This window comes from Elaeis guineensis, chromosome 6 (genome assembly GCF_000442705.2).
Source record: "Elaeis guineensis isolate ETL-2024a chromosome 6, EG11, whole genome shotgun sequence".
In the NCBI taxonomy this organism is placed as follows: Eukaryota; Viridiplantae; Streptophyta; class Magnoliopsida; order Arecales; family Arecaceae; genus Elaeis; species Elaeis guineensis.
In genome coordinates this window covers 9,617,830-9,642,768 of record NC_025998.2, presented here as the reverse complement: position 1 = coordinate 9,642,768, position 24,939 = coordinate 9,617,830, and the positions used below count along the sequence as shown (strand labels likewise).

Sequence of the window (24,939 nt, the reverse complement as noted above, 5' to 3'; positions counted from 1 at the left end):
CTATTCCCAATCTCTTCTTTCCCCTTCCTCCTCGTCCTCCTCCTCCTCCGGAGAGAGATCATGGAGACAGTATTATCGATGGCGCTGCTCCCGGAGGCATTTCTGGGGGCTCGGGATGACATCACAGAGCAGATGGGGATAGTGTGGCAACAGATCAAGGTGTCGATCATCGTCCCGCTGCTCCGTCTCGCCCTGTTCCTCCTCCACAACCCCCAGTTGCTTTCCGTCTTCCCTCCTCTCTCCAACGAACCCCTTCTTTCTTGCTTTCCTCTCATCCTTGTATTCCACGGCCTTACCGCCGCCGCCGAAGACAGCTCCGCCTCCGCCTCGGGTTCTGAATTTGGTTCCGACTCTAGCTTCTCCGGGCAGATCCACGGCCCACCTCCCTCGACCGCCAATCTCCGACCTCCCCCTCTTCAAATCCCTTTTGTGGGATATAATGGAGTCTCGACCAAAAAAAAAAAAAAAAAAAAACAAAAAATAGAGGAGGAAGAAAGAAGAAAAGCATGTTACCGGCGGTTAGAATATCACCGGTGGCTAAATCCGGCCATCAAAAGTCATGTGGGATTTGGAAAAGAGAGAAGGACATACCTTAGATCTAATGAAGGTGGCTTGTCGGAAAAGCTCACGGAAAGCCCTCTAATCTTACGTTTTCACCGATGATTGGTTGGAGGATTTGAGGGAGATGACCGGAGGCTTTATAGCCTCGAGTCTAGGATCATTACCGAAGATCGAATATGGAGGAGGAGATGAACTCCATTGGGAGTTCGCCTCTTCCATACTTGAGATTTTTATTTTTTCCTCGTATGCTAGAACACGTGGTTTTGTCTCTCTTTCCTAATGCTCCATGTGTCACATGCGCAGACCTCCTTCATCTTCCTCCTCCTTCCTCTCAGCCCGAGGCTTCCCCACCCTACCCTCCATGATTCCCACCCCGATCCAACGGTTCCCACCACGATCGTGAGGGTGCCGCGACGGATTCAGACGTCGATTCCCTTCAGTGCAGCGTCGGCCTCCTCCGCCTCGTCATCCCAAGTGAACGCCCCATTTTTGATCATCACCACCGTTCAGGTGCTGGACCACGCCCTCCTCCAGCTCATCACCGATCATGTACATGTCGAGGTGCTTCAGCGAGACGGTCGCCTGCGAGGCTGTGATAAAGTCTCCCTAATAAATCACGTGTCGAAAGAAGACTTCTCTATTGAGAGATCTTCGTTTACACACACGCACGCAAACCTCCTCCATCTTTCTCCTCCGCAACCCGAGGCTTTTCCACCCCGACCCCCCACGATTCCCCCGATCCAACGATTCCCACCACGGCCACAAGGGCACCGCGGTGGATCCGAACGTCGATCCCCTTCAATGCGGTATCGATCTCCTCTATCTCATCGTCCTAAGTGAACGTCTCAATTTTGACCTTGATGGCGAGTCCATCCCTGTGATTATCACTGCCATCCAGATGTTAGACCATATCCTCCTCCAACTTGCAACTGATCATGTTGCATCGAGGCGCTCCGCAAGACGATCGCCTGTTGGGTCTTGATGAAATCTCTCTAATAAATCACGTGTCGAACGAAAGCTTCTCTATTAAAAAAATTATATATATATATATATATAATATTAATAAAAATATATATATTTTTTATTATTTATTATATATAATAAAAATTTATTAGTACGTATATTTTTAAAAATTAATATAAATTTGCTTTGATCAGTCGTTCCGTGGTGATACTGGATATCAGGTAATCCCGATCGTTGCCGAGTCCTACATCAGGCCCGGGTTTGGTTCGCGTGCAGTGCACGCATCTTACAGCTGTAAACATGTATCCCCTGGACGCCCGAAACCCGTAAAACCCCGATTACTCCCCCGAAACTTGGAGGTTTTAGGTTTCAAGGAAAGCTTGTATCCCCGTACATTCCCACAGACATCCCCTTCTCCCTCTCTTCCCTCCCTGGAGCGAATCCACGAAGCGATGGCGGGTCAGTGCGGCCTCAAACTCGCCGTCAGCCTTATCACCACCCACTTCGGTGATCTCGTCGCCGTAAGCCCCTTCTTCCTGTCTTCCCTCCGCTCTTTCTCTCCCCTCCCCTAACGCCTCTTCCTCTTCTTCACAGAAGGTATGCAGCTGCCTCCTCCACCGCGGGACCCTAACCCTTCAAGAAATCATCCGATTCACCGAGCTCTCCTCCTCGCAGGTCAAGAACTGCCTCCTCGTCCTCATCCAGCACAACTGCGTCCAGGCCTTCTCCACTCCCAGACCGGGTGCTTTGTGAATCTTTGTTTCTTTCTTAATGGATAGAAGAGGCTCCCAGAAGGGATTGAAATACCAATTCTTGTCTCGCTCTAATATTGCTGTTGTTGTTTTTTTTGTTCTCGGCAGCCGGGCCGGGAGGTGTGACCAAGGCGGTGACCCAATACATGGCCCTCTTCGACAACATCCTACATCGAATGCGCTTCGCCAAGTTCTTGGCTGTCGTGAGGGACGACCTTGGTCCCCGGGTCAGTTATTAGATTCTTTTAATTTATTTTACAATCATTTTTTAGATTTTTTTCGAGGGTTTTAATTACTGGTTTTTAGTAATTAGATTTCGTGTACTTCTTGCAGTGTGAAATTCTTCTTGCGGGTTTACTCCAGAATGGTAGGCTTACTTTCGGACAGCTCGTAGAACGAGCGAGCTCGAATAAACCTGAAGGTGAGTACTGGTTCTTTTGTTTTCCACTAATTTTCAGTTTATTTTGGACTTCAAATTTCATATCAAGTTTCAGAATAAGACCTACCTCGGGAATCCTAACATACCTTATTGATTATTACTGTTTTGGTGTGCATTGCATCTTTAGTAAGTGCAAGTATGCGGGAAGGGCTGCGAGCAAACTTCAATAGGCTTGTAAGTTCACGCTATGTGGAGCGTTGTCCAAGACCTGAACCCTTCATTGATCCATCTCCACAGGAGGAAACTAGGTCAACAAGAAAACGCAGTGCTAAGGTAAGATTGTCTTGCTTTTTGGTGATAGTCTGCAATTTCTGAGTTGTGAATGTAACCAGTGACATGTTCCATTTAAATTGGTCAACTTTATATATATCTGTTCATCACTTGTTCCTATTCATGACAATAGAAATAAAAGCAATATGCATATTATTAGATGCAAAATCAGTACGAAAAGCTCTAACCCATAAGTGAAAGAAACCTTGAATCATATATCACCTTTTGTTATTAGTACTTGCAAGGTGCATGTTGATGTTTCTTTGTGCATATACCATTTTGCACATTTAAACTTGTTAGTAGAGTGGCTTGAAGGCCCTCTTCATGAACTTGTAAATGACAAGTCTGACATTATGAAGTTTGTTGATAATTTTTTTCTAAAATATAAGTTACAGACCAATATCTTATAGTAGCTTAGTTATAAAAAAGAAGCAATGGTTAGTAAATAGCATCAATGCAGTGGACCAGTGGTCATGAAGGCAGGGGCAGTAGTGTACACACATGGGCCTTAGCATATTGACACAACCATATTCAGTCTATTTCTTTAACACCCTTTCCTTCTTCAAAGTTGTGATGTATCACAGACTAAAATTTTTACCCAGTAGCCGGTGGAAAAGAGAAGCGATATGAGTTTGAATGTGGAAGTTCATGACTTGCTTGGTGAACAGTGTACTAAAAAGTGGAGCATGTGGTTCAAATTCAAACCTGTGTTTTGTTCAGGTTTGAATTTAACTGGCATCTATTGTTAGTAAAGAGTTTTTGGTATATTGATTGTAACTCTTAAGGTAGGGAAGGGGTGACAAATCTGGATAACTTCTTTAAAGAGATGTTATAGTTTTGGAGGAAAATACTGATGCAATACTTGGACGCTAGATAACAGGTTCGTTAGTTTTGTTAACTATAGTAAGGGACATCAATGAGGAGGGTGTAAAGAGTAGTTAAAAAGGGGTGCAGTAGGCATTGAAACATGCATGATCTGTTAGAGTGAGACATACTAGTGAAGCTCTTTACCACACAAGTGACGTGTGAAACCTTAAGTAATTGGTGGAACAATCAAATAACGCCATCAGTTCAAGATATTGAGCAAGAACTTATAGGACATAAGCGTCACAGAAACAAGACAGGTTTACATGATTGATTAGGAAGGTGTTGCACTTATTGGAAAATGGGTGGTGGTGGAAGTAATATCACAATTAATGGCAAAAGATGACAATATGCTATGCTGCAGAATGAGTGTGATGTAGAAGACATGCATTGATATATCAGCTTCAAGAATGGCATTATGAAACTATTCAAACTAAGAATGCTTGCTTGAGTCCATATATAGCATGATAAAGGCAATAACTTGAGTCGAAAGCTTTCTTTGGGAACATTGGATGCAAAACAAACCTTGAAGAGAGATGTTTAGAAAAGGACTTTGATTAAGGACTAGGCCCATTATAATAGCAAACATTGAAAAAGAATGTTCATGCTGACCCACTAGCATTTTGGACATGTCTTTCACGCGAGTTGGCTATACTGTTATCTCCCTCATCTTTCCCCCATCAAAACCCAAGCTTTTCTATTCCCATCGGATTGTAATATTATAGCATCAGAATATATATTCACTTTCCTAAGGTGTCTATGTTCACTGCAGAGTTTTGGTGTTTTCATTAGTCATTGTAAGGCTGTTTATGAGATAAATATGTGCATATCTTTCAAGTCCAACTTGTAAAGATGTTCAGAAAGGATCTTTTAATGGTTATTACAGTGATCACACTGCATTACAAAGTGACTGACTAAACTCTTTTCTGAACACTTAGCATGTTCAGGACTGTGGTGATCATTTAGTAAGAATTCCTTCTGGGTTGAATTTAGTTCTTATAGTTTGCTGTTTAATTGCAACAGTGAGCAGCTGATGTATTTGCTGTCTTTTCTGTTACAGACTAGTGAAGAAATGCTTTCTGTAGAACAACAAGCTATGGTAGCCGCAGCCCTTTCGGATGCTGAAAGGTTTTCTGAAATTACAGACACTTCTACAGAGAATATAGAAGTAAAAGCTACCGATCACGATCCAGATGTCTCCGTTGGCGATAAGGTTGGTAACTCTGATAGCTTAAACATGCTTCCTGGTAACGTGCTTTAGTTCTGCAAATCAAGTGATTTTATCTATTGTATATAGGCATTTCAGGTAAATTTTGGTTTATCATGTTCATCTGGCTGGCATTTGTCTATTAGTTTTTGGTCCTCGTGTTGCAAGCTTGCATTGTGCAGGGCCTAGCTTGGAGGTTTGTGTGAGGGAGATCATAAAGTCTATGTTGAGACAAATATTTTGCTGTTGAAATATTTGGTCCAAGTTTATCGCCTGTGTCCTTCATTATAACCATAATTTACTTAATATGAATCTATCTCTTTTCCATTTTTTAAACCAATTTTCAGTGTTTGTGAATGGAGATTTCAGTTTAACAACTCTTGATGATGCAAATCTTGTTATGCATTGCTGCAAGCTGCACTATTTTGTCTTGGAAGATTAGGAAAGACTATTATATGAACTGCTGCATTTCCTTGTAACGTCCTGGTCTTTATGTTGTTATCAGTTGGTGCAAAGCTTTTGGTGAAACCTTATTTCTGTTTGGACAGTTTTTGATCTTTAAATATAAGCTTGAAAATATGTATTGCACTTGGTATCGGTCAAGGTTGGTAAGATTTAATTGGCTAGAAGCATAACTATTTTAGCCAAAACCAAAGTGTTTGATCCAAAAACTGAATTCAACCAGTTTTGGTGGAGCTAGAATAAACTGAAAGTTTACTTCCCATTTTTTGTTGCTTTTATTTCTGTTCCATTTTCAAAAACCCAAGAAGAAAAATGAACTGGGCTGTAAGACTTGTTTGTTGTTTTTTATTTTTTTTTAATGGTTTGTAAAGTCTTTAGATCTTTTGATCGCAAAAATTTATTGCTTTCAAACAGAGTGAAAATAAAAGCAAGATACAGCAGTTCTCTGTAAATGCTATCTTCAACATTAATCTCCTGTGGTACTTCACTAATTCGTAGAGAAACGAAATAATAAAAACAAACAAAATACCAAACAGGTACTTATTTTTACCACTTAAATTTTAGAAAAACATATAAAAATGTCATCTGAAGAAGAACATGAAAAGCAAATGTTGAAATTTAAATATTTCCAAAAGGTTTGAATTTGACATATGCAAGGAGCCATTGTACAGACAACCAATTTGAAGCCTGGCAAAAGAAGGCAGTTAATGCTTTGTGAAGGTTAACATTGTTCGTGTAATTGCTGCATGCTAGGATTTACTCTGACTTGCATAGGCAAGTAATTGCTGGTAACAAATTATTCTTTGACGAGAATTAGTAACCTCTTGCAATTTGAGGTGTCCTGACATGTAGAACTGGTTGTCATGCAAGCACATGTTATTTTTATGCTCCCCATCCAAGTTATCTTTATTGCAGCAACTAATAGTTGTGCACATGTGGTTCCATCATAAGTTGTCTTTAATGTGCACAAACAAGTAAGTTCATCATAAAAGTGGAATTTAAATAAAAAATGAGTCTTTTCAAAATAAAAGGGTGGGTTGGGGGGGGGGATAAGTGCTTAGCTCTGATGGATGCATCTCATAATAAACCTTTTAGTAGTTATATTTTTAAAATTTTACGTACAGAAAGAAAACTGAAGAAGCATCTTTGTTCTATTTTCGATTTCTTCAGTTCAGTGTATGCTGTATTCTTCCACAGCAAGTCTAGGAGTAGGCATGATGTGAATTGTTGAAGGGAACATACTAATGGAAGGCAAGAGAAGACAATCAATTTTGTCCAACCAGATGGTGTCCAATTTCTTCTTCCATATATAAATTGTTTGATTTTTTTGATAAGCTCATGATCCCAATAGAAAGAATGCAAGGTTTCTTGTATGGATTGAACTTAACAAAGTAGGTTCTTGACTTAACCCTGGAGAGCTATTGCTATTCCCATTGTCATTAATAACATATCCAAATGATTTGTTGGCATTGATTAAATTTGTCCATTGATGACAACACCATGCTTAGGCCCACTCCTATGCCTATGATTGAAGCCTTTACTTCATGTCAACTCAAAGTAAAATGAGAACTTATATCACTTGTATGTTTTAGTAGGTATGCTCAATCAGGGCACAATTGATATTTGAATAACATAAATTAAGAACATTTAGCTAACATTTATGGTTTATTTAGTTTTTGCTCTTTTATTTAATGAAATTTAATGCGATCGATGCCTCTTATCACTTTGGGTTCTCTTTATATTTTTAAGCTTCTTACTCTTTCTTAGGTATCATATTTTTGATAGGTTTTATTTAAATTTCTCAAAAAAGATTTTTTTTTTTGGAAAAATTAAGATTGAATTTTCAGAATCAAAATTCATTGTTGACCAACTACCTCCTTGGATTGAGCGGTTAATACCATTAGAGATGCTTTTGGGATATGTTGATGCGAAGAATCTTTGGAAGTCCTCAATTTTTCTGGATTTTTTTATTTTTTGTGTAGAAGTATATTGTGTTGAACAATCCATCATTTCCTTTATTTGTTTCAAATTGTTTGAGATGGTTAGATTTCATTATGCTTGTTTGATGGCTTATAATTGCTATTACATTGTAACAATTTCGGTTTTCAAGATTTCAGGAATAGAGGTTTTCCAGTTTTAATGATACCATTGATGTGAATAAATATCTTGTTAATATTTGCTACTCCACCATGATGTTGCACAAGAACTTGGAGCACAGAATTATTTATATGAGAAGATAAGTGCTGCACATATATCATCTATTTAGCTATTTTGTTATTGAATTATCAAAAGAAAGTAACTTTACACTTGTTATCTCATGTCCACAAGAATGTTACCTTGGAAGGCTTTGTTGTTGTTTTACTGTGTCAATTTAGTATTATAGTTTTTGGTTTAACCACAATGTTCTCTTATGTTTATGTGCACATTTTGAACACCGGAAGATTTGGAGCAGTTGTAGTGCTGTAACTAACATAACATGTTGTAGTCGAGACACCGAGCAAGAGCAAGCCAGTAATTGCATGAAAAAGAGCAAGATCTCTTCAAACTTTTTTATTTACATTCGAGATGATGTTTCTGAAACATTTTCCTCGCAAGAATAAGATAGAGCTGAAGAGACAAGGTTCTTAGTGAAGACCAAATTATTGATGTAAAGGAGGATGACCATTTCGTGTTTTAAGGTGTTAGAGAAAAATAATGTAGATGCATGATGGATCTACTCATTGTTAACAAGCTTTCGGCAGATGATGAAGATACTTACAGATGTCATGATCTTAGAGCCATGTGATTGTCGGGCAGCTTGGGCTGGAGAAGTTGAGTTGACCTTGAAACGATTGATAGCTTATTTTTGGAAACAGGTTAGGCTTGAGCCCTTATGCACATTGGTCGAATGTACAGCTTTCAATAGTTGGATTGCTTTATCAAGTCATGAAGAGGGTTAGAGGCAACATTGGAAAGTTTATGCGAAGGTCTTCAGGGTGGGATTCTTTGTGCTCAATATAATCACTGCAAGTATTCTACATGGGCTTGCGGTATGAGTTTTTGTGTGGGTGTGTACCCTAGTATTGGATTCTTCTAATTCCCCTGTACTTTTTTTGCTGGAGCCATGCCCAAGTGTGACACACTTACCGAGCACTTACCTGTGTCATTTTGTCTTGACATGAGTAGTTTGGGTGAACTAAAGAGGTGGGATAGCATTGTGAATAGATGCTAGATTAGATATGTTAATTTGGTATTGTTTATTTTTATATTAATTTATGTTTCACTGCAGTTCATTTGGCATGGAATTATTGGGATATATATAGAATAGAATCATTGTGAAATGATATATTTTACTTAGGGTTGAGATTGCAAGTTCATGGTTTATACTCCTCTCTTGCTTTAGAGTGGTTCCTGTTTGAGTGTCCACATGTCCATGAGATTTTCATAGGAGTAGCTTTTGTGGGTCCCATATCCAATAGTTTGATGAGCCAGATTATAGATGTTTTAGCTTTGGTTTAAGGACGATCAGATCAGGTTGAGCTGAGGGCTTTTGGTTTAGCTATTCAGGCATGGTTCGCTAAACCGCCTCGAACCGGACGTTTTGGAGCGTGTCGAATTATATTAGCCGCTAATCGATGTGGTTCGGGCATTCAATTCGGAATGTCGGTGAAAACAACGCAAGAGAGAAGGGAAGAGAGAGAAGAGAGCAGGAAATGAAAAAGAAAGGCAGGTGGTGGCCCATCGAGGCCGTTGAGCCTGCAGGTCTTCGTGGTCTCCGTAAGATGCGAGAAGAGATAGAGATAGAGAGGGAGGGGAAGGCAGTGGGGAGGTTGTTGGAGGGCTGTATGGCCACCCCGCCACCTTTCCCTCCCTTTGGTGGCCACTGCCAGCGTCTCCACCGGCCTTCCTTTTCTTTCTCGCTCCCCTCTCTCTCTCTCTTTTTCTCTTTGGTTCATCCCCGTTTTCATGTTGGTTTGGGCCCGATACAGTCCGGTATGAAGGTATGCCGACTTGTACCACCGGCTGGCCAGCATGGGGTCTGATTCCAAGTTGGTGATTCTTGATTTAGGCATGGTTAAGTTTAGATATCGCATGGTCCAAATGCAGTTTAACACATGTAGACACTAATTTGGCCAAGTCCGGGGGATGTTGAAGGGGTTTGGTGAGGATGGATTGGAAACAATTAGCCTGCAAGCTGAACTATTTAGGGAAAAGGGAAGGGAGGGGGAGACAGAGAGAGGGCAATTACCAGCAATTTCTTCATAATTCAGTTCAATTTTTTTTTCCACATTTCATGCCTTCTATCAGTTCTTAAAATGAAATGCTAGTGCAAGTTGAGCATTTAGAAACTTCATAATGCATTTAGTTTATTTGAGCTTGCTGATATGCTTGTTTCTGATGTTATGCATTAGTACATGATGAACATTAGCTATTTGTTTATTTGTTTAAATCTGCATAATTTATAACAGCGCAAGTATGGGGTTCTCGAGATGGATCAAGAGGTTCAAGCTGTGATTGCTGAGAATGAAGTACTTTGGCGGGCAAATTTTGAGAAATTTTTACTTTGCCTTAAGAAGAAGGTATGTTTCTTGAAATACTTCTTACTTTTCTTTTGTCTGCCAAGTTTCTGGTAGTATATTAAAGAGAAATGTATTTCCATTGGGTTTATGGATATCTGTTGTTGATGCTGAGGTCGAATCATCACTGCAATTAAATCCATATCAGTAACTTATCTTCGTACTGTAATACCATGCGAGCAAGCAACATATGTTGTCCAGAACTTGAACATAAATATGTTGGAGATGATACTAACAAAATCCATAATCTGTATTGTCCATAACTAAATTCATAGTAGACATCCTTAGCCTCTCTATTTGGGGACTTTATGAAATTCAATTGGTCATCATTTCCTACTAGAAGCTAAATCATTGCTAACGTAGGATCTATTGTATCTTCTTCATAAATTTTATTCAGGTCACTCTCGATTTTCACCTATTCTTTGATCCCTCCCCTCCAATCTTTGTTAGACATGAATTTACAACCTCTATGCTTTGTTTTTCCCAATTTTATCTTCTACTGGCACATTTAGGTGCTTAGTCTAGTACTAAAAAACAAGGTTGGCTCAATCATTCTGAATCGGGAGGCACACCTCATGCCTACCATCTTGGCCAGGAACAGAAATGGAACAACTCCCCAATTCAATCTTGTGGCTGAATTGAGCCAAATTTACCTGCTTCCCTACCGATACCAAGTGGCAAATGCTGGTTTACCCCTTAACTTCAACCCCAAACTGTACAAGACCCATCACCCCCTTCAATTGATCCCAGCCCTAGGTGATCGATCTCTTCACCTCTCTCTTGCAAGTGACATGGTCTCGATGGCAAGTGGGCTGTCCCTGTTGATTGCTGGGAACCTCGCCCGACCCTCACCATCTCGACTGTATGCATCTTTATCATGTCTTTGACCCTCTTCAATTGTAAAAAAGCAATGGCGAAATCACTATGATATCTCCTCGTCAGCACTAACCCTGTCAAGCTTGCTTCCATCATCACTGCCTATATCCACCCTAGCACCGCTGTTAGAGTTGAGCTTGGTGGTGTTGACGGAATATTGATGCCCTCGATCTATACTGGCTCCTCCACCATGTCTGCCTACCGCCATCGGCTCTTCTCAAGCCTCCCTCGCCGCCCCCACCCCACCCCACCACCCAGCAAGAAGAAGAAGAAGAAGAAGAAGAAGAAGAAGAAAAAGAACGCTGCCTGAGCTCATGATTGAGAGCAGAACCCCTAGATTTGGGTGTACCAATACCTAACCAGCACGGCCTAGCGTACCATCTGACAGTGGAGTATCATTTCAATACTTAACCATCACGAGTCCCAACATGGATATTGCCAACCTTCTTAAAACCAGGGTTTAAAGTTCTTTGTATTATTTCATGTTTTCTTGGTACTAGAATGGCACATATTGTGCCTTGTTGCTCCAATGCTTGGTTGGAAGTAACATGCAGCCATTTCCATATCCCTGTCCAACAACATCATACTAACAAGTACATGCCAAGCGGCAAGAATGACATGGCTAGCACTTTAATAGTTAGTTAATCCTTGTTGATGAACAATTGTCATTTACTAAGATAATATTTATTGATTGTATTCAGGGAATGTGCTATCAGTCCAACATATACATGTTGATTGCATGAAAATTTTCCTTCTTCACTCTACCTAGACTTTCCAACACTCTTGTAGCAGTAATGATTGCTTTTTAGTTGTTTAAGCTTGAGTCCATCACCTGTAACAGAGGTCTTCTCCCTAGCTATTTTATTTCCAGCAAAAAACACTTAAATCTACTTGTTTACATATATTTTTTTTAATTTATGGGTTAGGGGGGCGAGGAGAATATTCTTCATATAATAACATGATGAATTTAATGTTTAATATCCAACTTGGTGTGCTTTTAGTTCTTGTGGCTTTTCTAGTAAATGAAATTTGTATTAATTCACTTTTTATTTTTTGCATCTTAGGCTTGTGTTGCACATGTGAGATCAAAACTTGGTCTTGATGCTGGTGTTGTATTGGAAGCAATGATTGAATCAAGTGGTCAACAAAAAGCTAAAGATGAGACTCCTGGTAATATTTGATGCCTATAAAGCACGAAAGTTTCTATGGAAAAAGCACAATAATATTTATAGCACAATATATGTTTGGTGGTTTGCGTGACCTTTAGAGCAAAACTTCACATCTTTTTTGGTTGAACATGCAGAATGCTTCTATCACACATAAACATCTGCTGATAATACATAATTTCTAGTAGGGCTAGGGTAGGAATGAAGGTGTAAACAAGCTGAGATCGAGCAAGTTAGGTCTAGCTCAATCTCGGCTTGTTTGGTAGTCAAGCCAAGCTTGAGCCAGCCTATTTAATTTCTAGCTGAACTTGAGATGTTGATGAACAACTTGTTTCATACTTTAAACTCTTGAAGAACATGATTCTACGATATATCAAGAAGTCGAAGAAACGTTGGGGTATAATTCATTCTTGAGTTGCTGTAGTTTTCAGTAAGGATGAAAGTTTTTGTGAAATAACAGATAGATCTCTATAGATTTTTCATCAAATATAGGACAATAGATATTTCATATTTGCGTGTCATGACTTGTCTTTCCAAAGCTTGTTGACACACTCTAGACTTCAATTGCTTAAGAACCTTCTACAAAAAAAATCACGCAAGACCCTTTTATCTGCCCATCTTATGTCCACATTATATATGATTCTCTCTTATGGTCTGCATGTATAAATTATTGAAAGATAAAATATTAGTTTGCTTTTTGTTACTAATACATACTCAAAAAAAATATGTATTTCATAGATGATCACAGCTGCATCACTAAGCCTAATTTTCTTAAAGTATACATGAAAGCATAACTTTTATTATGGGAACTTAGTTCTTTATGTTTTGTAGGTGTTGATTGAAAAATGTTATTGGTCATACAATTGTCAAATCTCTCCATTTTCATGCTCAGAAAATGTATATTCTAAATATATGCTGAGTATCTGAAGTTGATTTATACCACTGGAATTGGTATTTAAACATCTTTTCATGTGTATTGCATAATAAATTTTCATTTAAAGCTACTTATGTCGTTGAAATAATTAGTTAGAGCAACAATGGATAGCATTCTAGAAGGGGTGAGAGCAAAGCCTGGAGGGATCTCTATGACATTGGAACATATTAGAGTAATCCTGGACCAACTTCGTTGTCAATCATGCAATTGGGGTGGAGGAGCATCGTACAGTATCGGTTAGTTTTTCTTATTATACAGGCATCCGTGTGAAATATGAAAAGATGAACATCTTTTCATACTTCTAGGTTATGTTTTACTTGACATTTGATACTTTTCCATTGCTTGATGTAGATTTGAAAAGCATCATAGATACTTGTCAGAATGACGAGGTACATAAGTTCTGAACACATCTTTTTTGTTTCTATTGAGAGAGGTCGGATTTACTCTCCTAACTACTTACAATATTCTATGTTTGTGTTTCAGGTAGAGGCACTTGTCTTGACAAGATTTGGAAAAGAGACATATAGGATATTCAGGTTGTTGATTAAGAATGGACATCCATTTGAGACTGATCGTGTAATGACTTATTCTACCTGAAGGAATTATATTGCACCATGCACTTTAGATGATTATGCACTTGCAATATTCTTGCTTTTCCTTGAATGCTTACTCTTGACACTCTTGATCTTGCTGATTAGATGGGATGAATTAGAAAGTGATTTTTTTTTACGGATTGGAAGCATAGATTATGGATGGGACAAGTCATAATGTCTAAGTAGCAATTCAGGTACCCATGAGAAGATTGAGAAATAATTCAGAAACAAGTTCAGAGACATTAGAACAGAAGTAACAGACTTAATTAGGATACATATTTTTACTATTCGCATACATATTAATGTTATATTGGTCGCCAAAGAAGTTCTCAAAAGTTGATTGGCTGTAGTTTGTTCCATAAAGCTGACTACATTTAGACGGGAAAGGGTTGCTACTTAAAGTGTTTGATTAAGAACACATGGCCCACATGATCCTGCTTTTGTTGACTGACTTTTATATTCACAAACGGTTTTATATGGAAGAATATACTTGGGTTTCCTTTCAGATGTGCTTCCACCATGCAATTTGTTTTCCAAGTGTGCATCCTATTTGGTCAGTTTTCTGATTAATATCCCCAAGCAAACTTCTTATGGAGCTTGTGACTTGTATGCATAGTATTCCTTAATTTCTCTTCATGCCCTTTAACTTTACAAGAACTTTCTGGAAAATCCTACCTCATGACTTTTGCTAAATCCTTGGATTTAGATTTTACTTACCCTTTTTGTGAATCCTACGAAAGTATTTGGTCTAAGAAGGTTATACTTTGTTTGCTATAGTTAGTTTTCCAAAAATCTGAAGCATTTAACGCTAAGGATTAAGTCCTAGTGGGACGTCCCATGGGACATCAAGACGGGGTACCATCTCACGTGTTGGGATAGGGCTGTCTTGCTGGCATCCCAGCATCCCAATTGGGACGTCTTGGGACATCCTCAGTGTCGGGATGGCAGTGTGTTCTGTTTCACGGGAAAACTAGGATAGCCGTATCCCATGGGATTTGAAACCTTATTTAATGCACTAATCACACATTTATACCACATCCTGAATCTTTAGGATGAACGCTTTATTCTAAATTGTAATGTTGAAAGCCAATGATATTTATTTTTCCTTCTTTGAAGTACTCCATTAATTGATAAATGTCCAAGTATTTCAATTTCACGTTAAAAGGGTATTCAATATTTTTGCCCAGCTGTATGATTAATCAAGATATTGGATTATGCAGGTTTCTCATAATTGTTGATGCAACTTTTTTTGGAGGAGAAATTTGAGACATGATATTTGCTTACACTGAGAGTCACTAGCAGGATCATCCCATTTCTTGTTGTAGAACGTTTACATCTTTCTATAAGACTATAACCTTGAACATAAGACCTCCCATAAAAAGGATAGTTAATGGTCTGATCAGGTTACAAGCATGAGTAAATTATTCAAGCTTGCTGATATGTACCTGCATCAGAACTCACTGAAAAAAGAAAGAGTATTGCATTATAATGGTTTTTGACAAAATTTCTGTGGATCCTTACATTGGTCTATAATTTCTCCCCTCTTTGCTTTCAATATGTAGGTTAAATTAGCTGCCAATTTTATTATATGATGGTGTCAATGTTTATTTTCTGGTGTTATGTGTAGTCTCTAGTTAGAAACATTAAAAAGCTCGATAATTGCTGCAATCTTAAGCATACGAGGATTCTTCTATGCATTGCATGACTTTTTTAGATATACATTCTTACAGGTTCATATTTGTTTCCAATTTATAGATTGCAGATATTGCATTTGTTGAGAAGAAGGAAGCCCAAGGAATTTTGTATAAGCTTTGGAAGGATGAATACTTAGATATGGAGGTATGAAACATTCATATGTTCAAGGATCTACATAATTTTATAATTATTCTCCAGTATAACATAGAGATTCACTATAATTTTGTATTGCAGTCTAATTTTTGCTTGTCTATTTTTTAATGCTAGTCTTTTTCTTTTAACCATTGATCAACAACATTTGGTTAAATGCATTGCCATACAAAGGATTCCTTATTCTTATAATTTGATATATTTGAAAAAAAGATTCAGAAGTTTTGTCTAATTTTTGTGTCTTTTGATCATGAAAAATTTTTCAATACCCACAAGTATTTATACATGTCAACTTTTGGATATCAAGACAACAGACTTAGTACGACAAATGCATTTAGAATTTTATTAAATGTGAAAGAACTTATCATGGACACAAACTTATTTCCTTCCATGGCCTGGTATTAAAGCATGTATTCTAGATATAAAGTTTAACTGGATATCATGCACTACATAAAAGAGATATCTTTGAACGCAACTACACTGTAATGTAGGGTCATTTGGGAATGGCCTGCTTGTGTGTGGATCAGCAGAATAAGAATTATGGGTTTCATTCACTTTTAATGCTTACTATCTAGTCTTAGAACATGATGGTGCAGTGTTTGAAGTTGTGAGTCTTCATAATGATCAATACTTAGTCAACTACAAGTAATAAAGAAATGAATAATCTTATTAGTTATCAACATTCAGACATCTCGAAAATGAGGGTGAATTTCTTATGTAACCTATATGATATGACTAGACATTTATCCATATTGCTTAGTATGAATTTAGAACAAAAACAATGTAAGTCATCTGAATATGTTGTGCTGCATATTTACCATAAATAATCTATGTAATTTATGTTTAGTTCTGAATCCAAAAAGTTATATCTGCTTGAAAAAGATTCAACATATCCAATAACTACCATCAAAACCTCTGAAATTTGAAAGTGCCACATTTTGCCAGAAGTAGTTGAAAGGTAAATAGGCTATTTGAGGTTTGGTGAGTCAAAATCTTAGATTCCTCTGTTGTAGTTCTTACAGAGCTCAGATAGTGTGTGAAGGAACAGCCTTCAATTATTTGGGGATGTGCATTGACCAATGATAATGGCATGTTCTTTTTGATAAAGGATATATATGTTATGCACATTGCACCCTCTGCATTCAATATTTAGTATCACATCTTTTAGATGTTATTACTGTTGCGCAATACTAGAAAGTCTCTTTGTGGCGTAAAATTGTGTTAGATATTGCGATTGTTTGATTTTGGTGATAGTATTAGGCACATGTTTCTTTCTTTTATTTTCTTTTTTCCTTCTTGCACTCTTAGCTATCATCGAAGTGAAAGTCATTAACTTGGCAGCCTGATGATTCCTGCAGAAAGTTGTTTCACATGCAGCTGGACAGAAAGAACTTTTCTTGTGGAAAGTGAAAAAAGATGCACTTTGGGAACATGTCCTAAATGATTTGTACCATGCTGCCTTAAATTTGAGTCAAAAGATTGCTCACCTTGTTGAACAGGAGCATGAGGTTTGTTATATATAATTCTTGTCTCATCATGGTGAAATCCTAGTTTCTTTATTGATTGCAATTTGTTTTCATTTATATCATTTTTGGTTTGTGGGCTGCTTACTGGAAGAAGTTCACCATGCAAGTGCTTGTCAGCATAAGCTTCTAAATGTCATACATTGCTTGGTGCATGAGGCTACTTCAACCTTTTCCCCAAGCACGTCGAAATTTATTTCAGCTTTATTATTGAAGTTCTAGTCTTTAATTTTTTTATTTGTCAGTCATCAAAATCATAATTATTATTGCATAAGATTGGCATTTAAATTTAAGCGATTTTTGTCCCATCCAGAAATGCTTAAGCTGTACCCCATGTCATCTTTTCATTTATTTGGCTTATTTATAATATTCATGTAAGAGCCAAGAAAAGGACCACAATAAGCATGGGAAATTGTCTTTTGCTGCATACTTAAGGTGAAAATATAAAAAGCTCCACAATGTTTTGGTGTTAAACACTACGTAGGGACATATACCACAGAGACATTCACATGATGCTTATCTCCTGTGGTTATCTGATGCTCTTTTGTAGTGAACATTCCCAATGAATCCTGATTGAAGGAATGATAAAGAAAGGAAACAGATTTTGCATGATGTGCACAACTGAGGCATGTTAGGTTATGTTATATTTCACTTTGAGTGTTTAAGCAGATGTCGTGATGTGAAGTGTTGTTGGACCATAGTGAGCTGCCTTTTGACATATTCATTTTAAGATTTGTCCAAAACTTTAGTAGGGATTGTTAAATTATGATTTTCAAAGAATCCCAAAATGCCTTGCACTCTCCCTTTCTCCTCTCTGTGTAGGATTGGCAAAATATGATCCGACCCGCCAACCCGATCTGTCTTGAATAGATTCAGGTTCGATCCAAACAGGTTTGGGTCGTAAATGGGTCAACCTGATTAACTGTTTAATTATTTGGGTTAGATTTTTTTATTTTCTGACCTGTTTAACCCGTTTATTAAATGGGTTAGGTCAGAATTTTTATTGCATATCCGTTTAAAATTCATCCAAACCAGTCTCCCATCCAAAACAGAATGCGTTTAAAATTTAAAGTTATGCATGTATCAATGCGCCTTTAATGCATGATTGATCACTAACCATTGAAATCGTCCAACTGCTAGCGCGGGTAGCCTTTTCTTTGGGTTCCGTGTTCTCCACTTCGTTTCTCTCTCTCTCTCTCTCTCTCGTTCTCCGCATCCCCCCACTTCCGTCTCCTTCCCTCCCTCCCTCCCTCCCCTTTTCCGTCTTTGGCTCTTTGGCGCCGTCATAGCCCTTCTTGGTGAGCATCTCCGGCATGATGTATGCCGGAGTCCCATAGAGGGTGTGAAGGAGGTTGTTGCTGCGGATCTGGTCGAGGAATGCGGAGAGGCCAAAGTCGGAGACTTTGAGGTCACTGGCGTTGTCGAGGGGGAGGTTCTCCGGCTTGAGGTCCCGACGGTAGATGCTGCGAGAGTGGCAGTATCTGATGGTAGAGATCAATTGCCGGAAGTAGTAGTGGGAGAGGTCCTCGAGAAGGCGGCTACAAGCAACGTGCGCGTAGAGCTCACCGCGCGGCCGAGCTTGAGGATGATGTAGATCTTGGAGTGGGAGGCGAGGACCTCGAGGAGGTGGAGGATGTGGGGGTGGTGGAGGTGGCGCATGATGGCGATCTCGCGAACGACGTGGTGGGCGGGGCCGCTCTTGGTGACGCGGCCCTTGAGAATGGCCTTGAGAGCCACGCTTTGACCGGAGTGGAGGTCATGGGTGAGATACACAGCCAGAGTCGAAGCCTAGAAGGTTGACTAGCTCGTACCTTTCGAAGAGGACCTTTGCCGCCGGCCGTAGTGGATCCCCGCTAGTGGAGTTTTTCATCGTCACTCTGCAGTTTGTGAGTAGGGTTGAAGCTGTTGGAGAGGCTTGGCGATGATGCGGGTCATTGGAGTGGAGCAGAAGACCCCTTTTTGGTCTCTATTTTTTTTAACTGGGTGGACTCAGGTAAATGGGTTAAACGGGTCTGGTTGGATAACATGTTTGTTAAATAGAATGGGTTTGGGTTTCAAAACCTAACTTGTTGAATAAACATGTTGGGTTGAGGTTTGGGTTTTTCTAGTTTATACCCGATCCGTTTATAGCCGATCCGTTTATACCTGACCTGACCCGATTGCCACACCTACCTCTATGTTCCTGTAAAAGTAAAACTTAAATCTATCTATTGAATATCAACCTCAATCCTAATCTTGGCTTCTAGGTTGCTACTTTATGGTGTCAAATCCATTTTCAAACCATACTCCTGGTCTTTATTTAACTCCTTTTGTTGCACCAGCTGAACTGTTGACAAGATGAAACTTATTGTTCCCATCACCAATTTTGACCCAAGGCCCGGTCCTGGCTTCTATCTACGGTGCACAGACAATTAGCAAATTCAAACATGGCTTTGTTTGCTTCTCTATGCTTTTCCTTGACTTAATAATTTGTATTTTTCTGAATATTTTTTTGCATTTGAAGGAAATCCGAGAAGTTCACCTTACATCTAACCTTATGCTTGCACCTTTTCAGATCTGAATAATATAATTTAGACTATGATAGGTTGACATAATTCTAGTACAGCGATATGGTTGAACTTTATATGGAATATCATACCATTTTAATCTTTTGCCCATAGGTCTTTTTTTCTTGAGGAGACAGATTATAACGAATTTACTCAATATCAGCAAATCTGCTTATGCTTTGTTTAGTTGGTAAAGAATACATAATGATTTGTATTTTTATGAATATTTTTTACATATAAGGAAAACCGAGAAGTTTATCTTACATCTAACCTTATGCCTTCATCTTTTCAAACATTGATCTGAATAATATAATTTAGACTATGATAAGCTGGCATTTGTTCCACTATAGTGACAAATTGGACTTTATATTGAATATTGTACCATTTATATCTTTTGATGCTTGGGTTTTTTTTCTTGTTGAGACAGATATAACAAATTTACTCAATATCAGCAAATCTGCTTAGGCTTTTTCTAATTGGTAAAGAAATTGAAGGGAAATGAATTTTTGGGGGATGCTTTGGAGTATGCCTGTGTTGTCATATTTCCACCACTATTGTCATCTCTTTTTTTTCAGGAAATCCAAATTTAACTATAATGTCTAAATTTGTGATTGTTTTGGGGGATTGGGACTAGGACTGAAACGGATGAGATATTGGTATGTCTATATTTGTATGATTGTATCCATATTTTTCAATGAATACAAATATGAATATTAAACAAACACCAAAATTAGTGTCCATCTTTATTTTTAATGTCCCCCAAAAAAATTATTTTTTAATAAAAATGGATACAAGTCGGATATTAGTTATATCCATATTTTCTCTAGCTGAACATGGATATAAATCTGATATTATTTGGATATAAATTGGATTTGATTGGAACTCAATAATGAAAACTAAGTAGATGATATAATCATAAAGGATGGATACGAAATCCACTTTCAAGATTTCAAGCACGATACCATAACTAGGTAATGGTTTAAACAGACAAAGTTATTAAACTTATATAGAGATCGATTTGACCAAGGGTTCGAATCACATCTAACCTAATTTTTATTAAAAATATGTTAAAATTTAAAATTATTTGAATAAAATATATAATATAAAGTAAAAAAAAAATTGTACATTGAATACCATTTTTGGTTTTAATTACAACATGAATAAAAGAATCCTGAATTGTCTAATTTTTAAAGAATTTTTTAATAACTTATATACAAAATATGGGAATTTGTTGGATTTATTGATATTTTTAAAACTTTTAAGCAGAGGTTTCAAAATATTATTCATTTTTTATTTTTTGTCAAAAGAAAGAGGACTGACTTTTTTTAATGAAAATAATTAATTATTAAATGGTGAAATACTGTGATGTATATGAAATGACTGCATTTTATAATGTGAACAAATCTGAATAAGTATAATAAACTACCATCATAAAGCAAAAGTCAATTGTGTCATGGTGCTGAGCGGTGGGCAAAACTCAAGATGTCTTAGAATTGATAATATTGCTCAGGACTGTCTATATGCTTTTTCAAGTTTCATTTGTAATGGGTGATGAGTTTTGCATGTATGCATGTATGTATGTATGTGATTGCATGATGCATGTATTCCCTCCCAAATTCATTCGCTTCTCCACAATTCTTGCAAAAATTACCTGCCCCATCCAAATGGGCCTTGAAGCTTGATAGGCCTTATACACCACTTGCAGTTTCCCTCAAATACTATCCTGCAATATATAGTCAGTTTGAAAGTTTAGTATTTGCTCTTGAGGTTGCTAATGTCATCAGTTATTGTCCTTAGAAGTGGTCAGGCATGTGTTTCAGCATCTTATCTACAGCACATATCACAATTGATAACTTGTAACACATGTTGACGTATATCTTGTGCAATTGAATTCTGCATGTTTATCTTTCTTTGATGCTTGACCAAAACCCTTGGCTGCAAATTAGTTCTGCAATGATAATTTAAACCATAATCAGATCCCCTTTATTTCTGTCCAGCTTTGCAGATCATTCTTTGCCAATAGGTCCAATGCCATTCAGTTAAAGCACTCAGTGATTCGTATTGGACTAATTTTCTGCTTTCTTGCATGACATGAAACTCAATTAGCTAATAACCATGATAGAATCCAAAAACTAAGTGCTAATATATGGCGTCCTTGCTGTGATTTCCTGAAGAACAGATGAAATTTTGTGTCTTTTTGTTTTTATGGTTGAAATAATTGTTATATGAGTTAACCCTGTTTTTATGACTGGTTTCTTCGTTATGGGCAGGTTTCGCAGCGCAGGGAAAAACCTGAACAACTGAGGAACAGTAGGATGATCTTGGAGTTATCCCTTTTGAAGCTTGATGATGCTCTTATGCTTTTCCATGACTTCTAACAGTATTGCAGGTACTCTTTGTTATGAAGGTAGCCTCTGTATGTCCAGAATAAAGTGCTAGAAATAATAAGAGCATGACCCAACACAATTTTTTTCCTCATTATTTTTTAAAGTGGTTTACCTCAAATAAAGTTTGCTACATCTGCAGTCTGAAGGAGCGATTTTGAGGAAGTGTACAATTGGAAGCTTTTAATAGTAAGGCTGCAACCTGGGTAGGTAGAGTCAGGTTGAGGGCTAATCCTCACCCAAACCTGACGTCTGTCTCCTTACCTACCTGAACTTAGCTGACCTTGGTTTAGCATTTCCCTAGTCCAACATGCTAACACCATCTTTATCGATGGGTTGGGTCTGGCTGGTGCCAGATTAGGCTGTCTGGTAGAATTAATCAGCTGAGTCCAATTGTATGGCTAACTTGGTGTTGGGGAAAGGTTTTGGACATTTGTGTTAGGTTAGTATTTGTTGGTCACTTGGTTGGGATCTTATTTGGGTGCACTTAATTTTTGTGACTCAATAGAGCCAAAGACTATAATTAACTTAGATAAGTATTTTATGTGAAACATAAATAGAAATTTGTTATATGTCTGGTAAGAGGAATGCCCTACACACACACACACACACACACACACACACACAAATTGTTTCCTCTCTCTAGCCTTATAGGTTTATTCACCTCCCTTATGTCATGTTATGCCCGTGCCAATCTCCCCCTCTCCCTCCTTAAAATAAGAAAGGAAAGAAAGAAAGAAAAGAAAAGAAAAGCAGTTGTGGCTTATCAAAATATCTCAACTAGTCGTCTCCTCATTTATAAATGTGGCACATAGGACTAAAGTAGCTTCCTGAAATTATCTTGTACTTGGAAACATTTTGTCCCAAATATCGGACTGTGAAAGAAGAATCTATTTGGCTAGATTATCTGCTTCACTAAATCAATAGACTTGATTATGTCTGCTTTCTGATTATCCTAGTTTCTTGCATGCTGTATTAAGTCATGTCCTTGCACATACCTTATCCACAGGCATGGTGTAGTTTTTCTAAATTGCTGGTTCGTTATTTGGTCTATCTGATATATATTGACGTGATGACAACAATTAAGATTATTGTTAGTATATGAAGGGATCTCCCTAGCAGCCTTCATACTTGTTTCTTTCTATCCATATGTTCGTGGTCTAATTATCTTTTATGTATGTTGTCTCATCGTGATAAAAATAGTGAGACAAGAAAACCAAAAGGTAAATTTGAAGATATCATTTTGATTCAACTCTTGTGCATTGGTGTTGGCAGGGTACCATCTGTGAATGGAGTGCCAGTTTTTCCAACATTTGGTGCTGTAACACCCAATGGAGAACAATGCTGGATCTATTTATTCTTTTCCATTCTATCCAACACGTTGGAGCACCGTCAATTATCTTAGAGCATGGTGGAGCAATGTGCCCTGACGGTATTAATTTTTGTTCATAAATGCTTGCCTAAATTAAATGTTTGAAAATTATTATCAAGATCATCATTCGGTTGATATATTGATGTCTTTTCGTGTATTCTAATGGCATTGGGGTGCCAGGTTGCTCGCTAGCTGCTGTATTCTCTACACACCATGAATAAGCCTCATCCCACCAGTTTAAGGTTTAATCAAGTTTAGATGGCTCTCTCTCTCTTTTCCAGTTTCTGTCCTTCCAAGGACATTTTCGGGGACATGCAAATATCAGACGCTGGTGCCTGATGCTGCATCCCTTATTTTATAAGATCCTTTGGTTAATTTATGAAAGGATTAGGGGTACTGTTAATTTTTCTAACATGCGAGATGCGACATCTTGCTTACCCTTACAAAACCCAATCATATACTATCAGCTGTCCAAATTCAAAGCTGCTAAGATGGTACCGGATTGGGTAGCACAACTGTCCCATGTGATGCAGGCTACTGGTCGTTGAATGCTTCTATATTTTTATCGATAAAAAGTCGGAAGGCAATTTTATATTTGCTGGAAAGTAGTCTCTACCTGTACTATTGTATCCTTGTGGTGTAGGCTAGCCTTACTCGTTGGAGGAAAAAAATTGTGCTTTGGTATGAATGCGATATCGCTGGACTAGCGGACCGCGAGATTCTTGTGAAGGACGCGGTACGGGCTTGAGTAAATCAAGGTCTAATCCTCTGTCAAGAGGTTTGTGCAATGAATCTCAAAGACCAATTCTTATGCCTAGAAACCCTTCAACAAGGCAGGTAGACCCCTTGGGCTAGACCAGTAACAAATAAGTGGCCATTTCCTAGGCCTTCATTGTGTTTTCCTTTTTCTTTTTTTTTTTGTTTAAAATTTTATTTTACACATTTGAGTTTCTTCACCATTATTTTATCATATCATGGAAAATTCCAAGCTAGTTGCGGGGAGAGAGAATTGTTTTTTAAAGAATTCCAAATAATGATTTGAGGAAAATTTAGATTATAGAAAATGGAAGAAAATGAAAATAAAGAAGATAAGCTTTATGAATTTATGTATATTTATCGGTATAACAAAAGTAAGAGACATGAATATCAGACCATATCGGAAAAAAATCACTGTTTAGAAAAGTAAGCAACATTAACTTACATTTGATGAATTATTCTCAATTAAATCACAAACAAATCATGAACATTTTGCGCGAGAGGGAGAGGCGATGATAGAAATGCATGGCACCTACAAAGCACTAGGCTAGAAACATGCATAGCTGAGGCCTAAAAAAACATCTGTCATATTGTTAATAGGGTCACTTTCCCAAGCAGTGACAAGAATGCTACCGTGCTAAAATAGCATGCATGTTACGAAGAACAATATCCATTTCCAGATGTGTGGAGCCATGGAAGCTTTGGCTTATCAAGCAAGTGATAAGATTGCGTACAAGGGACAAGCAATAAAAATTCCCACACTTCTTCGCTTCTCCGCTATCTGTTCTCTCTCTCACACACCCACCATCCTTGCAAGCTTCCTTTCCCTTCCCTACAAGCTTCAGCAGTCCTCCTGTTCAAGTCTTCCGT

The 24,939-nt window shown here is 38.0% G+C and overlaps 1 protein-coding gene across 2 annotated transcripts; it reads left to right on the top strand.

Moving 5' to 3' along the window:
• The first annotated feature begins 1,861 nt into the window (after positions 1–1,861).
• On the top strand, positions 1,862–23,565 carry LOC105047342 (uncharacterized). Of its 2 annotated transcripts, none has more exons than XR_832424.4 (15): positions 1,862–2,045; positions 2,119–2,266; positions 2,385–2,503; positions 2,610–2,697; positions 2,843–2,988; positions 4,910–5,062; positions 9,967–10,077; positions 12,015–12,120; positions 13,143–13,286; positions 13,402–13,439; positions 13,534–13,586; positions 15,399–15,482; positions 16,847–16,996; positions 21,828–21,946; positions 23,217–23,565. XR_832424.4 is itself a non-coding variant. In XM_010926241.4 (15 exons), exons 1-14 carry the CDS (start codon positions 1,977–1,979, stop codon positions 21,933–21,935), a joined length of 1,557 nt encoding a protein of 518 aa, XP_010924543.1. In that variant the 5' UTR covers positions 1,866–1,976; the 3' UTR covers positions 21,936–21,946; positions 23,217–23,565. The 2 variants fall into 2 exon arrangements, 1 of the variants encoding a protein (XP_010924543.1); XM_010926241.4 differs by having other exon boundaries at positions 1,866–2,045; positions 13,534–13,626.
• The last annotated feature ends 1,374 nt before the right edge of the window (positions 23,566–24,939 follow it).

Coding starts and splice junctions, on each gene's coding strand:
- LOC105047342 (XM_010926241.4), top strand. CDS start 1,977: ATGGCGGGTCAGTGCGGCCTCAAACTCGCCGTCAGCCTTATCACCACC. Junction 10,078..12,014: donor TACTTTGCCTTAAGAAGAAG/GTATGTTTCTTG, acceptor TTTGCATCTTAG/GCTTGTGTTGCACATGTGAG. Junction 12,121..13,142: donor AGCTAAAGATGAGACTCCTG/GTAATATTTGAT, acceptor TGAAATAATTAG/TTAGAGCAACAATGGATAGC.